The 19,225-nt window shown below is 37.5% G+C and overlaps 1 protein-coding gene across 1 annotated transcript in view; it reads left to right on the top strand.

Moving 5' to 3' along the window:
- The first annotated feature begins 17,713 nt into the window (after nt 1-17,713).
- The window catches only part of DIAPH2 (diaphanous related formin 2), a 770,217-nt gene continuing 768,705 nt past the window's right edge, over nt 17,714-19,225 (top strand). Inside the window, exons 1-2 of the mRNA XM_027838327.1 lie at nt 17,714-17,806; nt 18,080-18,112. Coding sequence (XP_027694128.1) covers nt 17,714-17,806; nt 18,080-18,112 — 126 coding nt within the window. The remainder of the gene's footprint in view (nt 17,807-18,079; nt 18,113-19,225) is intronic.

The following is a 19,225-nucleotide window of genomic DNA, read 5'->3' as shown; positions in this document are numbered from 1 at the left end:
TCTTTCCTCTGTATCGCCACCAGGAAGTTCTTGAATTGAGACCTCTTTGCAAGCCCAGCTTTTGGAATGTGCCTTTCTTTGGTTTCTAACCTTTCTCAAAGATCTTCAGTTTCACCGTAGCCAGAGCTTACAGGCCATTTCTCCAGCTAACTCCTTTTTCATGGTTTTTTTTTTTTTTTGGACACAGACCACTTGCAATATTGGTAGAGAATTAAGTTTTAAGACATGGTCCTTGTCTTCTTATCTCCTGAGCTCCTGCCTATGAAGCCTCATCTCTTCTTGCTCTTCTTTCTCTAGATCCACAGTTGAGCAAATGTCTCAGAAGATAGGATTCAGTGCAGCAAATACTCATTTTTAAAAAACCTGCCCTGTTATCTCTCTTCAGTCTGATGTCACCCTTTGCTTAAAAGGCCTCTGAAACTGTAGATCTTAAAAATGGCATGAAGCTGCTCATCATGGCACCCCCCAAAAAAATCTCTCTCCTTTCTGGTGTGATATAGGAGTTCTTCCTGTCTCTCAGCACCTACTGATTGCTTGATTCAATTCCTCCCTTCCTTTCTGAACCTCTTAATTCCATCACTTTGTAACACCCTATAGCATAAGGCCCATATCGACCATGGGTAGACCCTCAGTCTATGCTTTCAATATGTCATTATTTCCTTTTTGGTTTCTTTGTTCTATTTTTTAAAAATGTAGCTCTTAGGCTTCGATTGAAATGTTTTTATAGTATTGGCACCCCTATGTAATACAGTTTGAGGTAGAGAAACCTCTGGGTCATTTTTTATCTTTTCTGAAGTGGCAGACTAATTATAAGAACCTAGAGAAGATATCTTGGTACCACCAGTGCCTTGAAACGGAGGAAATACTTTTAAAAAAATTGTTCAATTCAGCACATCTTTATTAAGGAACTCCTCTGTCAGAGGCACTGTGGTAGTTGGTGAAGATACAAAGATAAAATGAAAACCAGTCCATTCCCTTAAGGAACTTACATTCTCCTGGGGCATAAAACATTTACAACTAATAGATACAATAAAGTTTTTGATGGAAGACAGTTCTGTCATCTAGGAGAATCAAGGAAAAAACAAAGAAGGATTTTTAAAGCACCTACTATGTGATAGGCACAGTGTTAATCATTTTACTATTATTATCTTATTTGATCCTTGCAGCAACCCTAGGAGGTAGGTGTTCCCATTTTACTGTCGAAGAAACTCTAGCAATTTGAAGTTAATTGACTTGGCTAGAGTATTAAGTGACAGGTAGTAAGTATCTGATAGGGCAGCTAGGTGGCACAGTGGATAGAGTGTTGGGCCTGGAGTCAGGAAGACCTGAGTTCAAATGTGGCGTCACTTAACTCTGGTTGCCTCAGTTTCCTCATCTGTAAAAGGAGCTGGAGAAGGAAATGGCAAACCACTCTGGTATCTTTGCCAAGAAAATGTCATATGGGATCAGTAGGATATGACTGCAGAACAACATGCATTAGTTTTACGCACAAGGATTTTGACTGCTTATTTGGAAAAGAATTTCTGATTCTGAAAAATTAGGCCGTTGTTAATTGTTGTAATATGATATTCTGGACTGGCTTAGTTATATAGCTAGACATACTATAAAGTCTAAAATTCTTTGTCACGATTCCACAGTAAATTGATGTGTTTGTAATATAAACACACAGGCTCCTATTAATTCTGATACATTGTGGCATACTTTAATTTGTCACCTTTGAATCTGTGAAATTAAACACGTGCTGTATATAGAGAACTCTGCTTACATGGGGTGTGTAGTAAGTAATTCATTGGCTTGTGCCCCTCAGACCTAGCATTCTGCTGTCTCTGTCCCCAAGTTTGAAGTTAAAAAAAGACAGAAACAAAAGCAGATGCTGCTCTAAAGATCAGTTTGCTTTTAGTGTACAAGGCTGTCACAATAGATTCACTAAGATTTGAGTCTACAAAATATTCAATAGAAATTGATAGATTCTTGCTTTAAAAAAAAAAGTAAAATTGTCCTCACTGATATTGCATAGCAAGAGATTTTTACGTTCTTGTCTTCATCTCTTCGTTGATAAATTAGTGAATCATAAGATACTTTTGAATAAAGTCTAGTAATTAATGCTTTTTTTTGAACTTGTCTTTTAAGACTTTTCACTCCTATGATCCAAATAAATGGGAATTACTTTAGGATTCATTTACAATTTAGTAGAGCTGTGTTATTTCTTTAAGAAAGGTAATTGGGGCTAGTGGGTCAATGAACCAAAGGGCAGGTGATCTCTAGCCTAGGTTATTCCAAATATGTGGTAACTTGTGCTATTTCTTTAACCTTGTGCTAACCACTGAGAGTTACTAATTGAAAAATTGGGACATACAGTCTTACAGAGCTATCCATTTTGCAAAGCAGTGTTGTGTCTTTTTTTTTTTTCCTCGAAATCAGGACTGGCCAGGAAAATCTTTTATATGTGGTAGCCGCACTTCTACTAATTAAGTCTTGTAACAGATGAATGAGTTGCATGTTTGTTATGATTTAATTAAGATCAGATCTTCCTAGGCCTGAAAGGCAGAAGGCCAGGACAGGAGCTGAGGTTCTCAGTTCCCTGAGAAGCTCACTGGAGAATCCCTGAAGCCCAGTCACTGACACAGTGCTCCCGAGTTTGTGGACTTCAACGCCATCCTTCATTCATACTTTAGAACATTCGCCAACCTCTTTGGCCTGCTCCGCCTGGAACGACTCTCTGCTGTTGCTAGCTTCCTGTTTCTGTAGCTGACATCCTCCTGGGGTTTCCACTTTGTGGAGGAGCCAGCGCTGGCCAGCCTCCATTCTCCTTTCACCTGTCCCTCTGAGTTTCTGGAACTCAACACTATATCCTGATACTGAGTCCCTTTCCCCTTTCTCCCTCCCTTTTGTTTTTGTGTGTTGTCTTCCCGTTAGAGTATAAGCTCCTTGAGGATAAGGTATATCTCTCTTTTTACGTGGATTTTTATTCCCAGCACTTCAGCACAGTGCTTGGCACATTGGAAGCACTTTGTAAATGATTGTTGCCTTGTTGCCATTTTAGTTATTAAAATTATTTTTACATTTTATGTAAAATTATTTAGATAGCTAATTGGTGTACTAGATCAAGTGCTTGCCTCGGAGGCTGGAAGACCTGATTTTGAAACCTCTGATGTTTTCTAGCTGTGTGACCCTGGGCAAATCACTTAACCTCCCTCAAACCTCATTTTCTTCTTATTTAACATGGGAATAATAAAGCACCTACTTCACAGGGTTGTTGTGAGGATCAAATGAGATAACATATGTAAAACACCTTGCAGATTCAAAAGTACAATATAAATGCTAGCTGTTCACATTATTCTTGTCATCATCATCACCACCATCATCACCATTCAATGGTTCTTTGGGTTTAGCTCTGTCTGTTACTTCCTCTTGTAGCTTCATTCAGGTCATGGCACATTGCCACAGGGAGTGTTTTTTCAGCTGTCTCCTTGAGGTACAAACAAATGCAAGTTGTACCTAAAAGGAAAAATTTTATTTTTCATTCTCAGTTTCTTGAACTATGTATAGGTCAATTACCTTTACCTGTATTTTGCTGAAAGTGGATGCTTTTTTTGTGGGCAAGCGATATGAAACTATATAAAAAGATAGTTATTATTCCTATGTAGGTAATATGACTGGGAAATTTTCCAACTTCTTTATTGAATTAAAAAATGATTCTAATGTCATTTAGAATGACAAACCTTCACTTTCTTCAGGGTGCCAGTAATGGAGCTAATCATCTCTTGCTGTACAAGATCTCACATGTGTAAATGGATTTGTGATCTCATTGATCTGTATATTCCTTTTAACGATGCAGATGGCACCCCATCAATACATAACTATCCTGTGCGCCTGCCTCTTTCCCACTTTCTGATTTTCTAATGAAACTTTAATGAAAATGTGAGTATGGGCTTTTCCCCAGGTTATAAAAACCTGACATGTGAACACCCCTGCATATGAATGCTAGACTGAATGACTGGCCTATGTTCCTTGATCCTAGAGAATTGAGAGCTGTATTCCCTTCTCCCTGTAGACATTGACCAAAGCCGGTGCCAAGAGAAGTCTTTTCCTGACTAACCATATTGCTTTCTCACTGGGTATCTATTGGGAGTTTTCATAGCTATGACAGATGTGTATGTGTATATCTGTATTTCTGATGTTACCACATTTCTGTCTTGAGGGGCACCTGTGGCGGCACACAAGTATTCTCTGAGCTGCCCTAAATTCCCTTTGCGTTGAATTCCTTGGAAGGCATTTTCCCTAAGAAAGCACTAATTCAACATATATCCATTGAGTAGCATTGTGTGAGGAACTGTGCCAGGTATTACAGGAGATAGAAAAATGAATGACAAACTCCCAACCCTCAATGAACTTATAGAGACAAAGGGAACTGTGCAAGAAAAAGAAGTAAGACTATATCAATTCTATGAGAGATACATCCGAAGTCCTATAGGAAATTAGAGAAAGGGAGAGATTAATGTTGTAAAAGTAGGGTATTATTTTCTCATTGAAAGTGTTTTTTATGGGCTTAAATAGCCTTTGAGAGGATAGCCTGAGAAAGCGATAACAGAGTAGGAAGGGACGTCAGAGGTTAGCTCTTTAAGCCTTTCTTCAGAACATGAATCCTGTCAATGACATTCCTGACAAGTGGTCATCAAACCTCTGCTTGCAGATGACCAGTGAAAGACTTCCTGTTCCATTTCTGGACAGCTTACTAACCTCGTTGTGTCAAGTGTTCCAGGTAGGGCATGAAGACTACTCTCTGCCGTTCTGGTCACCTTAGCTTACAATGGTCAACTCGGGGTCATTGCCAGTCATGAACTCCTAATGACTCTGGAGGAGAGAGTGAGGCTGATGACTTTGCACAGCCCTGCCTCACTTCAGTCCAATTCACTTATAAGTCAAGACATCACCCTCATGATGTCATTGGTCTTCTTTGATAACGAAGGGTGAACAGCAACTCTGACACTCTCTTCTGGTATCTACCAGTTTGTCAATGTACCTTCCAAATGTGGCATTTAGAACTTGATATAATATTCCAGATGATGTCTTACAACTCAGGATGTGGGAAATGCATTCAGAATTAAAAATAATTAACACAAATGCAAACTAACGGAGGACTATGGCTTATTTAGAAGATGGAGACTGTATAGGCCAGGGATTCTTAACTATTTTTTTTTTTACATTTTTTTTTTTACATTACATTTGACATCCTAGTGAAGCCTATAACCCCCTTTTCAGAATAACGTTTTTAAATGCATAAAATAAAATACATAGGATTACCAAGGAAACAAGGTATATTGAAATACAGTTATTAAAAATATACATATAAACCATGTTTTTATATATATGTATATACATACACACATATGTTTGTATTTGTATAAAACATTCATGGATCCCAGGTTAAGAACACCTAGTATAGGGGTTCCACTTTAAAATATTGTAAACCTCTAAAATTGGTTTTGTTTTTAGAAAATATGAACTTATAAAACTTATGGAAATTTGAGAGAAATTATTTACTTCAAAAAAGATCTCACTATAGGTATCCTTTAGTAAGCAGTGCTAGGGCTTTTAAAACATGATTTGGTTTACTAAATGATGATTTATGCATGAAGAATACTTCTATTAAAGTAGGGTAGGTTGTTAGAAATATTTCTTTTCATTATAAACTATTTTCAGTATTCTGTTATTCTCAAAGTTGTTTGAAATGTCGGGTATGTTATAAAAAAATTAGAGAATGAAATATCGTACATGAAGACATGAAGGTAGTAAAAGGTTAAATGACTTGCCCACAGTCACATAGTAAGTATCTGAGGCAGAATTTGAACCCCTATCTCCTGAGTCCTAATCCATCAGTTTTTGTCTCTCATGCCAAAATGCTTCTCTATACAGACGTTCTAAAAATATGAACAACAAAGAAAACTAGGGAACCTTGCATTAGGTGGAGAATTCAGCCTCATAGGTATCATTGTGACTTTGTAGGCTAGTCCCCAGGAGGTGGACTCATCATAGTCATAGTAAGTCAATTATCAATAAAGCAGTAGACATTTTTTAAGCACCTACTCTGTGCCAGGCACTGTGCAAAGCACTAGGGGTACAAAAAGAGGCAAAAGACAGCCCCTGCCCTCAAGGAGCTTACAGTCCAAAAGAGAAGACAACATGTAAACAAATATGTACAAAGCAAGAAATATACAGGACAAATAAGAAGCAATTAACAGAAGGAAGGCATGAGAATTAAGAAGGGTTGGGGAAAGCTTCCAGTAAAAGAAGAGATTTTAGTTGGGACTTGAAGCCAGGGAGATAGTACTCAAAACAGAGGCAGATCATACCGGGGGAGAGGATCAATGGAGGAGGATAGCAGAATGAATTAAAAAGCAGAATCCAACAATGCGTTGTTGAGAAGAAATGCACTTGAAGCAAAGATTCCCCCAGAGTTAAAATGAGGGACTAGAGCAGAATTTTTTATGCCTCATGCAAATTCCAAGAAGGAGAGAGCTAGCAATCATGATCTTAGACAGGGCGATAGTAAAAATAGACATGATTGAAAGAAATAAGCAGGGAAACCACATTATGCTTAAAGGCACCCATAGATAATGAATTAATATCAATATTTAATATGGACTTACTAAATGACATTGTACCTAAGTACCTGAAGGAAAAGTTAATTGAATTACGGGGAGAAATAGACAGTAAAACTGTAAGTGGAAATTTCCACGTGTCCCTTTCTGCTCCAGAGAAATCTAAGAAAATGATAAATAAGATAAAAATAAACTTAAGGATCTGAATTGATTTTTACTGGTGATTATTAAATGGTACTTGAAAAGAGTATGCAGAAATATTCAAGCTATCCTTTACTGACCACAATGCAATAAAAAAGGAACTTTGAAGAAAGGATTAAGTTTTAAATGGAAAATAAATAATTTATTCCTAAGAAACTGATAGGTCAAAGAATAAATCATAGAAACAAGAAATAGTTTCATAAAAGAAAATAAAATGGTAAGAATGAGACAACATGTTTAAACTTTTGAGATGTAGCTGAAGCTATTTTTAGAGGAAACTTTTTTTCTTTAAACACTTCATCAGCCAAAAAGAGGGAAAAAAATGGGTATGCAAATTAAAACTAGTAAAGAAACAAATAAAACAAAAACTAAACACAAGAGCTGGAAAATAATGGGGATAGTTAGTCAATAAACATTTATTAAACACCTATTCTGTGCCAGGCACTGTGCCAAAGCCTGGGGATACAAAACAATGTAAAAGACAGTGCCTTCTCTCCAGGAGCTCATAATCTAAGTGGGTGTGGCATAGCGTACCAGCAACTATATACAAACAGGCTATACATAGAAACAATGGGAAATAAGAGGGGTCAGGAGCCTTCTTACAAGAAGGTTGCATTTTAGCTGAGAATTTAAGGTAGTTGGGGAAAGCAGGATGTGGAGATGATGAAGGACAGCATTCCATCCATGACTAGGAGACAGCCAGGGAAAATACCCAGATTGGAGAAAGGAACAGCAAGGAAACCAGTGTCACTGAATGGAAGAGTATGTGGTGGGGATGTGGGGAAGGAGGAAGGAGTAAGAAGAGTGGGAACGTGTGTGTGGGTGTGGTGGTCATAACCTGTCAGGTTATGAAAGTCTTTGAATGTCAAACAGGATTTTATATTTGAGCCTATAGGTGATTAGGAAACTGCTGGATTTATTGAGTAAGAGGGTGACATGGTCTGATTTTGGTTTTAAGAAAATTACTTTACCAGTTGAATGGAGGCTAGTGAAGTAGTTCTGGCATGAGGTAATGAGTACCTCTACCGTGTTGGTGACACTATCAGAGGATAGAATTGAAAACAAAAATGCTATTGAATTGATAAAAGTAAAAGCTGGAGTTTTTTGGGTTTTTTTTTTGGATGAGGGAGGAGGGGGAACTATTACAAAAAGATAAATGTTTAGGTAATTTGAGTTAAAAGAAAACAACATTGCCAATATAAAAAAATGAAAAAGAATTCATAACAAATGAAGAGGAAACAAAATTATCTGAGACTTTTGCAAGTTAAATGCAGGCAAAACTGATAAATTAAATGAATAAATATTCACAAATATATAAAATTACCCAGATTAGTAGAATAAGAACTTAACCTAGTTTCAGAAAAAGAAATTGAATAAGCCACAAAGGAATTGTAAAGAAAAAAAAAACACCAAGGCTAGATTTACAAGTGATTTCAATCAAACTCATAGAACAATTCATTCTGGTATTACATAAATTGTTGGCAAAAATGGAGAAAGAAGGGATCTTTCTATGAGACACACAGAGGCTTTATATCTAAACCAGGCAAAGATAAAGCAGAGAAAGTTTTTTTGTCTGCCACATCATGCTATTGACTCGTATTGAGTTTACTGTCCACTTAAGCCCTCAAATCTTTTTCAGGACAACTCCTATTTAACCACGCCTCCACCATCTTGGACTTGTGAGGTTGATTTTTTTGGTACTCAAAGTGAAAGATTCTGCATTTATCTCTTGAATTTCATCTTATTAGGTTCAGCCCAATGTTATAGCCTGGCAAGATCCTTTTGAACCCTCACTCTGTCAGCCAGTGTTATTAGTTATCTCTCTCAGCTTTATATCATTGGCAAATTTGATAAATATGTTATCTAAACTTTTTCCAAGTCATGGATAAAAAATTAAATAGCACAGCTCTTCATCATCAAGCAGTAGCCTGGGGTTCTTCATTGCAAATGACCTGCCATGTTGACATTAAACCATTACCAATACTCCTTGAGTCCAGCCATCTGAATAGTTCTGACTGCATCTAATTGTTTTATTCATGTGTTTCCTTTTCCTCTACAAGAATATTTTGAGGTACTATTGAGATTGAGATTCACGGGTGTTATGAAAATCAAATGAAATAATATATGTAAAGCATTTTGTAAACTTTACATAACTATGTAGATGTTAGCTATTATCAAAAGTTTGGCTAAAATCTAAGTAAACTCTATCTGTAGTGTACTCTCTTATCTACTAGTTTAATAATCCTGTCAAAAGAAGAAATAAGGTTAGTCTGACATGACCTGTTCTTGAAGAAGCTGTGTTGTTTCTAAAATCATTGCTTCCCTTTCTAAGTATTTCTGGACCATGTCTTTGATGAACCATTCTGGAATTTTCCCAGAGATCAAATTAAGCCCACTAACCTAAAGTTTGAAGTCTGCCTTCTCTTTCCCTTTTTGAAAATTAGGACATTTGCCTATTGTCAATCTTGCTGTCCTTCTATTTTCCATAGTCTTTCAATGTCATTCATTGATAGTAGCTTCACTTGTTTTCACTACCTGAGGATATAGTTCATCTGAAGGGGATGACTTGAATTGATCGTGGACAGCTAGGTGCTCTCTTACTACTTCCTTAATTATTTTGGGTATTAATTACTCTGTTAGCCATTTTTATTGTCATTTTCAGTGCAAAAGTCATTCTCTGTTGCAAAACAAACAAACAAACAAACAATCCCATCAGCCCTTAAACAACCCGTGACAAAAACAAAAAGAAAAAAAAAAACATTTCCAATTGAGCAGCTCTGCTTTTTCTCCTTGTCAGTTACCCCCCAGTGTTCGAATCTGACCTTGTGACCCTAGTTAATTAGGTAGGTGATCCTGGGCAAGTCACTTAACCTCTCTCTGCTTTTTGCATCAGAAAATCACAAATCTTTGGAGGATTTTGACTACAAGTATTAATCATAATCATCAGTTCTTGAAAGTTGTATCATTCTCTGTTTACCTATTGAGGAAAACCAGTTTTAGGCAGTTATGCTAAACGGGAAAATATGACCAGGAAGTTGACCTTAGTTAAAAAGTAATTAGGTGATGTGTTGCTGTTAAGAGTCATCAATAGTAAAATGGTAAAACTGGAAGTATCAAATTTAAGATCAACTCACCTAGAAGTTTACTTGTCATGATTTAGGAGCTCTGTGTAAGCCAGAAACAAAGGAGTTTAAATCAATCTGATGCTTTATGTAGTTTGCTCTTGGGAGTCACTTTGAGAAATCTGCTCACCCTGAAAGGGGCAAAACGTAAGAATTGACGCACAAATCTGAACAAACTGAGTGGATGTCATCCGGTCACTTTGGAGAAGATGATGGAGTTTACATCAAAGATTACAGACTAATGGTGCAAACTATTAATAGAGTTAAATAGCATTTCAAGTCATACTCCTGGGACATTTAATGCAATAATTCACTTTTGGCTGAATTATGTATGCTTTCACATGGCAACATTGATTGAACATTTCAGATTTATTCTGTGTCAGCATTGAAGTTAATCAGTCATGGTTAAAAGGAAGTAGGACACACATGGAATGTAATTGCTTTGGATCACATTTATTTCTTTATCAAGCTTTGATATATTTAAAAATCTTTATTGCTAGGTTTGGTTTTTACAATACCCACAGTACCCAATCTTTCCCACCACTCTCCCTCTCATAGAGAGCAGGACCTTAGAACAAAGATTGACAAAAAGAGAAAATCAAATCACTAAGCAAAACTCACCACATAGTCCAAGTCTGACATTCAGTGTAGGGTTCTGCCCTCAGAGCCCCCCTGCCTTTGCAAAGGAAGAAGAGAAAGCAGTGTATTCCTAGATCTTTATAGTCAAGCTCAGGAATTCTAATTGTGTAGCATTCAGTTCTGATTTTGTTGTTGTTCTTTCCATTTACTGTCATTATGTTTATTGTTTTCCTGGTTCTGTTTACTTCATTCCTCATTAGTTTATATAGGTCTTGTCAGGCTTCTTTGTATTTATCATATTCTTTAATTCTTATAGAGCAGTAATGTTGCTTCCATTACATTCATGTAACACAATTTGTTTAGCCATTCCCCAGTCGGTGGGCAGCTATTTTGTTTCTAATTCTTTGCTACTAAAAAACATGGCCGTTATAAATATTTTGCTGTATGTGGGACCCTGTATTGCAGGATGCATTTTACCACAATTCAGAATGAGATATTTCTTCACATTTGATTATTATTTTATTATATTTTCTTTATTATAAACTTGAACATCAACAAATATGATAATTTCCATATACAGTATGATGAGTAGAAAAATGATGTATATGAAATCAGAAATCTGTTAGGTACTGCTTTTAGAAAATATATGTAACAAATTTAACATGGTAGTTCTAAAACTGCCATGCTTGTCTCTGTTTCTGAACTTCCTTCTTTCTTCTTTTATATTTGATTATTGATCAGATATGTAATCCCTATAGAAATGAAGTTCCAAGTCATGGCTATTGTAGGGAAGATGTGATTATCTCATCAGCCTTATTATGAGAATTACCATGGCAATTTAATTCCCACTCCGTAACAGTGAAATTAAGGCAACTTTATGGTCTTTTATTCTTTGGGATTGATTTTTCCCTTGTTTGTCAAAACAGACCCAGCACAGCCTGCGTTAGCCTCTAGTCACTTCCTTTGTTACTACCTAAGGAATTAAGGACATATCTCTCCTTGAGGTCTGTAGGTGCAACAAGGCCATTCACTTGAGTCTCTCTGGCATATCTTTGGCAGGAGTTGTGCTGTCAGCTGACTTTGTTCATAGCAGGAAGAGATTTTGTGTCACAAACTAATGGACCAGAAGGAAATCCGGTAGAACGTCAGCTCCTTGGAGGCACAGGCTGATTTTTTTTTTCTTTGTGTCACTGGTATCTAATATAATACCTTGCACATAGTAGGTTCATGTTGTATTGAATTGAATTTAAGCAATCTAGAAAGTGTTGCCTCCATCAAAAAAGTCATTTGGGAAGCCTGTACACTTATTTGCTCCTTCCGCTCCCTCTGACCCCCCAGTATTGGAGCATGTCTTTTAGAATTGTTTTTCCATTGCCCATTTGTAAGCCTCGCCATGGGAATCTGTCATTACTAGAAGATCGAGATTTGAAGTCTTGCTCTGCTGTTTATTAGCCTTGTGATGCTGGGCAAGATGAACATCCGAACCACATTTTCCGTTCAACCTGTGGGGCAGGTTATATATAACTAACTCCCTCAGTTTTCTTCTGCTTTTTGAATCTTGTAAGTGGCTTCACCTATTCTTTCCTCCTTTTGAGCTTTTGCCAAAGTTAGGTCCTCTCTTTATTGGCAGTCTCTGCCTCACTCCCTCTTAGCCTCTCCATGACCTCAACTCTTGTCGGTCTCATGCATCTTCAATTCCTTTATTTCTGGGCCTTTTCTCTTGACCTGCAAACATGTCTAAGTTTGCCCTATCCTGAAAAAAAAAAACCCTTTACTCAACCCTGCTACTCCTGGAAGCAATTGGACTTTCTATCTCCTTCCCTTTTGGACAGATTCCCTAGGAAGAATCGTCTGCATTCTTGCTTTAATCCAATGCTGCCAATCTCATGGTGTTGGAATGGCTGAGAAGAGACCTGGAGCCTGGTTGTAGGCGAGATAACATGATAGTTGACCCATCAGAGCCCTGGCAGCTGGTTTGTGGAGGAGGACGATGGTCACGTATAGGTAGCATGGTGAAGGAAATGGCTTGGGAAGATGCTATGATATTGTGTTCCTTCTCTTCCAATAACCTTTAGGTATATACTTCATGCATTTGAAAACATTATTCAGAGAAGGAGTATCAGTGTGATTGCCAAAGGGGTTCATGACATAAAAAAGGTTAAAAATCCAAACTTTATTATAATTACTTTTTTTTTTTTGATGGTCTCTAGCTTGTTGGTTTTCGATAAGCAGTTATCTTACTATCAGCTTAGCAACTAGATGGTGCAGTGGATAGGGCACTGGGCTTATAGTCCAGAAGATCTGAGTTAAAATGTGGCCCCAGATACACATTAGCTTTGTGACTCTGGACAAGTCGCTTAATTTCTGTCTGCCTCAGTTTCCTCATCTGTAAGATGGGGATAATAATAAGACCTATCTCCCAAGGCTGTTGTGAGGATCAAATGAGATAATATTTGTAAAGAGCTTAGCACAATACCTGGCACAGAGTAGGCACTTACTAAATGCATGTCCCCCCCTTTTTTTTTCCCTTTCCTTTCCCCTTACTTTTTGGTTTAATAGCCCTTTTGATCAAATTTGGAAGACAATAGACAAATAAATTCTTTCCGGCCTCTGCTGAGTATACTTCATCCTTGGCCAGGCCAGGATATTAAAGTATTTAACCTGTGGTCTAGCAATCCAAATCCCTTTTTCAGACAGCATCTCACTCAGCTGTTTACTTCTCCAATTCACTTTTTTTCCTCCTCCTCCTCTTTCTCCCCTACCCCCTCTTCTTTTTTGGAACTATTTGTGGATTTATACACTTTACTTCCAAACCTTCTCCTTAAGACATTTATCAACAACTTGGTAACTACACCCAGCTCCCTTTCCTTTTTCTTTGGAACTTTAGAATCAGAATGGATTTCCTCTTGCTTTTCTTATAGCCTCTTACTTGTTTTTTTTCCTCCAATCGGTTTCATTTGCCTTTCTTATTCATCTTGCTAACTCCTTTCTCCTTGAGTCCTTCTTTTTAGGTCTTTACTCCTCAATCCTTTTCCTCTTTCAGATTCACTTGTTTAAATTGAGCCCTTTTTTTCCCCTTCAGCTCAAGTGTTCATATCCTCAAGGTTTCTGAAATTTCTCTTTTCCAAATTCTTTCTCTGACTTTAATAAGTTTAAACTCTGACAATTTGCTTCTTGTTATTCAGCGAGAGTCCTTCACACTTCTGTTCTGCTGGTCCCCAACCTCCCCCTTCCCATCCCTCCAGTAGAATGAGAATGCAGGTATAGACTCTCCTTACTGTAATGATGGGGCATTTATATTTCATTGCCAGTTTCAACCCAAATCTGAGTGGCTCAGTCTGCACAGTCTGGTCTTTGTATTGCACCTAGACTCCCCTCCCTACCCCGATTGAAAAGTCAGGATCAACAAAGATTCTTCCTGTACGTACAGGAGTATTTTGTCATGCTGGTTACCATAGCACTGGTTAGAATGGGAATGGCTCCATGGAACACACATGCCCAGAGAACATGCTTACAGGGGCTATGTGTAGCTAAGGCAACTTTGGCTTCTTAGGTGGCATCCCTGCTGGATCCCCTTCTGTCTCTGATGCTTTTGCTTGTTTCCCCACTGAGCTGCTTATGTCAGTGAACTTTGAGCTGCTTTGTCTCTTGACCTGGGTTTCCCTGCTATTCTGTTCTCTCTGCTGCAACTCAGCCACATTTCTTTCAGCTTTTTTAGCTCATAGCCCCAGTGGTATTTCAGCTCTTTTATGATACTAGACCCCACCAAGCCACAACAGGCCAGCAAACTAGGGAAGTCTTTAGGCATTTAAATTTGTCTTTTGAACTGAACGTCTTGATTTCTCCTTGAATATTCTCAGTCTAAACTCTTGTTTGGGCAGCTAGGTGGCACAGTAGATAGATAGAGTGCCAGGCCTGGAGTCAGGAAGACCTGAGTTCAAATGAGGCCTCAAACACTTACTTGCTGTGTGACCCTGGGCAAGTCATTTCAACCTCTTTGCTTCAGTTTCCTTATCTGGAAAATGAACTAGAGAAGGAGATGGCAAAACTCCAGTATCTCGGCCAAGAAAATGGAGTCACAAAGTGTTGGACATGACTGAAACAACTGAATGGCAACAAAAAACACTAGTTTGAATTGTGGCCAGAAAGTTCCTTTTAACTCTTGTTCTACCCCATTTCTATCCTAAATCTATACAGATGGGATGTATGTGTGTGTGGGGGGGTGGGGTGGGGGAGGAGTGTTCCACCTTAACTGACTACAAAAGACCTGGAAGGTTGTGTGATGGTAAGAATCTTTTTAGTTCCCATGATGCTTTAGGTCCCTACAGATCACTTCCTGGAGAAAGACTGAAAGGGGCTGCTGAATGGACTTGTTGGTGATGGTGATCTTTTGCTTCTTGTCCTACTTGCCCCATAGCCACCCAGTTGTTAGGTTTTTTGCCTGTTCTAGAGTTGTTCATACCATCTGGGGACCTAGCCTTAGGCTTCTGTTTGGTCCCTCCTTAGTCTCTTGCTTGTGGCCATTGGAAAAAATCCCCTTATTGGCCGGCTGCTCGTGTTCTTCTCTTGTCCCCTGTCAAAGCTCCTTCAGCCTTGGTCAAATGGGCCTCCATTATGATCCTTAAAAAACCCCAGCTTCTTTTTGTATCATAGTATAGGCATATATAAAATGTTTAGCTTTGTCATGAAGCATGCTGTTGGGTGAGTGAAGTATTCGTTTTAATTTCTTTTGTAAGGCTGTTAAGGTTCAGATGAGCACCGTATCTGGACAGATGGGAAAGGAATCTTGATTTTGTTGACTTATGGGCCTTTATTGCTTACTGTCTTCCTTGAGGAATTAATTGATTAGTCTTCCTCAGAAAACCAGAAGAGACTTCTGATTGAAACGTATATTACAGACTCCTTTATTTCAGTTGAAATCATTAGCCCATTTCTTTTCCTTATTTAAAGGTAGGGTAGTATAATGGCTGGAGAGCCTCCTTCAGAGTCAGGAAGGCCTGGGTTTGAGTTTGCCTTCAACTTAAGTCATTAACTCTGTGACATTGGACAAGTTATTTAACCTTTTGATGTTTTAGGCAGCTCTCAGGATTGCTACTCAGGATGAGTTGCTGCTTTTTCCTGTTGGAGCACAAAAAACTGGGAACTCTCCTTATTCTTGGTGCAATTATAGGTCCAGCCCCGCCCCCCTCCCCTAAAAGTGAAGAAAGCATAGAAAAGTAATGTCTTATTTTCTTTTCAGTTGGGGGAAGAGTTTTGAATTATATACTATTTAGCTGGCAATTTCCCTGGTACAAGAGTAATTTCAACATTGTTTCTAAATCATTGCATTACCATATAACACTAACCATGAGAGAGTTGATTCCTTATTTCTTGCTGTTTTTGTTAATTTCTGGCTGATTGAGAAAATTAAAACTTAATTTTCTTTCAGTAATGAATGGCTCTTGTATTGTAATCAGAACATCAGCATTGGAGTTTATAACTAAATCAAACATTTTTCTTATCCTTAAGGGTTTGAGATTCTAGAGTGATGCTGGTATGATATATAGTTCTAGTTTATATTAATGTAGTTGATCACAAATTAAGTTTTAATCAAGTTTGATTGCTGATATAACACACTACATCATTGGTTCCTAGTTTTTACTTTTAATGATAATAGATGGTCAGTGTACCCTCATCATGCCTATTATCATTAGATCTGCAGAATAAAAATGTGCAACAATGACTTTTTCAGTGTTTTTTTAATTTAGGGATATGACCAAAAGCTCTTTTGTTTGTTTTGTAGTGGTTTGGTCCTCTGTGTACTTTGGAGCAAATTCTGCCTTTGCTTCTTAATTTGTGTTATGGAAAACTACCGAAATCAATCACCTCTGGATAAAATGTGTCATCTTGTCCCTTCACAGTTTCATTATATGTGAAAATCTGTTTCTTTAACGCAGTAAATGTTTTTATTTGGCATTTAAGATGGGAATATAATCAATATAGTCAATATAATTTGGTCTTTTAATGAAATCAACTTTTATGATTCCTTTAATTATTGGTTTCATCTACTTTTACATGTTTCTCATTTTGTGACTAATACATTGAGAGAATTGAGTTAACTCTTACTTTGTTGGTAGAAATAGTTGTTTTTTTTTCCCATCCTAGATAAATTAATGGAAACTTCTACATTGTACCTGAAGTATGCTTTAATATGAGGGTAAAAAAACCAAACAAACCATAAAACCCTTTTTCCATTTTAAGGGTTTTTTTTTTTTGCTTGGCAGATTAAACATCTCTTTTTGAGCAGTTCCTAAAGGAAGGAATAAGTAATATATTCATCAATATCAACATTTCTAGTCATAAATTTTCGAGTATGGGATATCTATGTGAAAAAAAATTTTTTCATCATATCAGATGCACATATTTACACAGAATGCCCAGTCTATTGTTGAATGAAACCTCTAAATTTTGATTTCTTTTATTGTTGTATTCCCTGCACCTGGTACAGATCTGTCTGGATGATATAGTGAGGCAACTAGGGGGCAGGAGGACCTGAGTTCAAATGTAGCCACAGACACTAATTGTGTGACCCTGGGCAAGTCACTTAAGCTCTGCCGTAGTTTCCCAATTGTAAAATAGGTTGCATGACAGCACCGACCTCGCAGGATTATTGTGAGGATCAAATGAGATGAAGTTTGTGAAGTGCTTAGCATAGGGCCTGGCACATAGTAGGTGCTATAGAAACGCTTATTCCTTTTGTCCCTAGACTGTTACAGTAGTTCCCTGGCTAGATAGGTGGCTCACCCTCCAGACCATTCTTCACATTGCTGCTGGACTTGAAGCTCTTTGGCCTAGTAATTTTGGCCCTTAGTCATCTGATGCTCCCCTACTTTTCTAGCTTTAGCTCATTTTATTCTTTCCCATGTACCTACATTCACATTAGTCTTCCCATGTTCTCCTATGTGCCCTCCCCTTTTTTTGCCACTACCTTTTCCTCATCTTCTTAGCTATATATCTGAACCGCCTCTCCCTCTCCCCCTGGGGGGTTTCCTCTCCATCTTTTCAAAGACTGCCTCTTCCTCACTGGTGTTCTTCCACCACCCCCATCCACCCCAGATTCTAAATTTGAACTCGCCTAACACTTGGCACCTGTTTGATGAATGTAAGTATTTTGTATTATAGGTAATTTATGTGTGTGTACCATGAAATCCTATAGGACTCTAAGATCCGATGTGGCAGAAACTATTGAAATTTGGCATTTCCTCAGTGCCCAACACGCAGGCGCTTAATCACTGTTCATTCAGTGCTTTTACTCTGTGCCAGGTTTGGCATTGGGGTAAAGGGGGGAAGAAGAGAAAAGCTTTGAGGGAATTCTCATTTGTTCTTTGCTGTGTGTATTTGTGCATGTGCCATGCACATGCATGTTTGCCATGTGTTTTTGCAAAATTTCCTGATGCTTCTTAACTATTTGGAGATGAACTGCTTAGATAAATAGAGTACATTTAATTGTTTTTTTCTCATACTGTAATTTGTGTACCGATTATGTAAAAATATCTGACAGGTAATTTTCTTTTTGTTTCCTTTTGGTTTTAATAGAACATTCAAATAAAAACTTTGGCCGATGATGTGGTAAGGTGGCCTTCATAGCATGTCATGTTAGATTATCAATGCATGTTATCTTTTCACTATAATATATGGACATTAAAACATTGATATATGTAAGAATATAAAAATAGTCACATATGCATGTATATTATATGTATATATGTATGTATTATATATATGTAATTTCATCTTATGGACAGCCCTTTTCCCATCAATATTGTTGATATTGAGCAGTTTTGATATTACAGTTATACTGGGATTTATTTTACATATCTCTTAAACATTACATTTATTGGCAATGTCAACAATTGCTGAAAGCTGGTATCATAACCCTTTCAAAACTAATTACATCCTTTTTGGATAAACATTTGGCTTCTATGCCATAATGAGGTGCTCCCATAAGACACTGGTGGCTATTCACATCCACTGCTTAGTTATTGGATAACAATCAAGAAAATAACACATCAAATAGTAAGTAAGAAAAAACAAGATAAATTGTTCAGGAGGAATTTGATATCATCACCAATCTTGGTGGAAATGGTTACTGATACAAAGTTTAAATCTATCATTTGCTTTCTGACCAATTAAATGAAAAAAAAATATCCATTTTAAACAACACCTCCTTGTTTTATTTAGAAGTTAACTATCTACAAATAATAGTGTAGATTATTGCTGTTACTTTACACATGTTGATGTTATTTTGCTTAATTTCATTTCCCTTTGGAAAGATAGAGGCAGAAGTTCTTTAGGAATCCAAGACAAAATGAATAGATATAGAACTTAGGGAATAATAAATAATTGAAGAGCACCAGTACCATTATTTTTGCATGCATATAATGCTTGCTTTCATGGTAGCCATGTGTACTATGGAAAAGGCACTTGACAATGAAGTCAGAGAACCTGGATTCAAATGTCATCTCCTATGCTAACTTCCTTTGTTACCTTGGTCAAGTCATTTAATTTCCTCTAGCCTCAATTTTTTAATCTGTAAAATGATTGAGCTGGAAGGGACTTTAGAAGTCGTCTAATCCAGCCCTCATTTTGTTGTTGAAGAAACTGAGGCTCAGAAGAGGTTAAATGAGTCACCCAAGGTGGCAGAATGGAGGTTTAAATGCTGGCGCTCTGCCTCCAAATGCA

This window comes from Vombatus ursinus, unplaced genomic scaffold, assembly GCF_900497805.2.
Source record: "Vombatus ursinus unplaced genomic scaffold, bare-nosed wombat genome assembly UNPS02004577.1, whole genome shotgun sequence".
NCBI lineage: Eukaryota > Metazoa > Chordata > Mammalia > Diprotodontia > Vombatidae > Vombatus > Vombatus ursinus.
The sequence above is the reverse complement of the archived record's forward strand: the minus strand, read 5'-3'. Positions and strand labels throughout refer to the sequence as shown.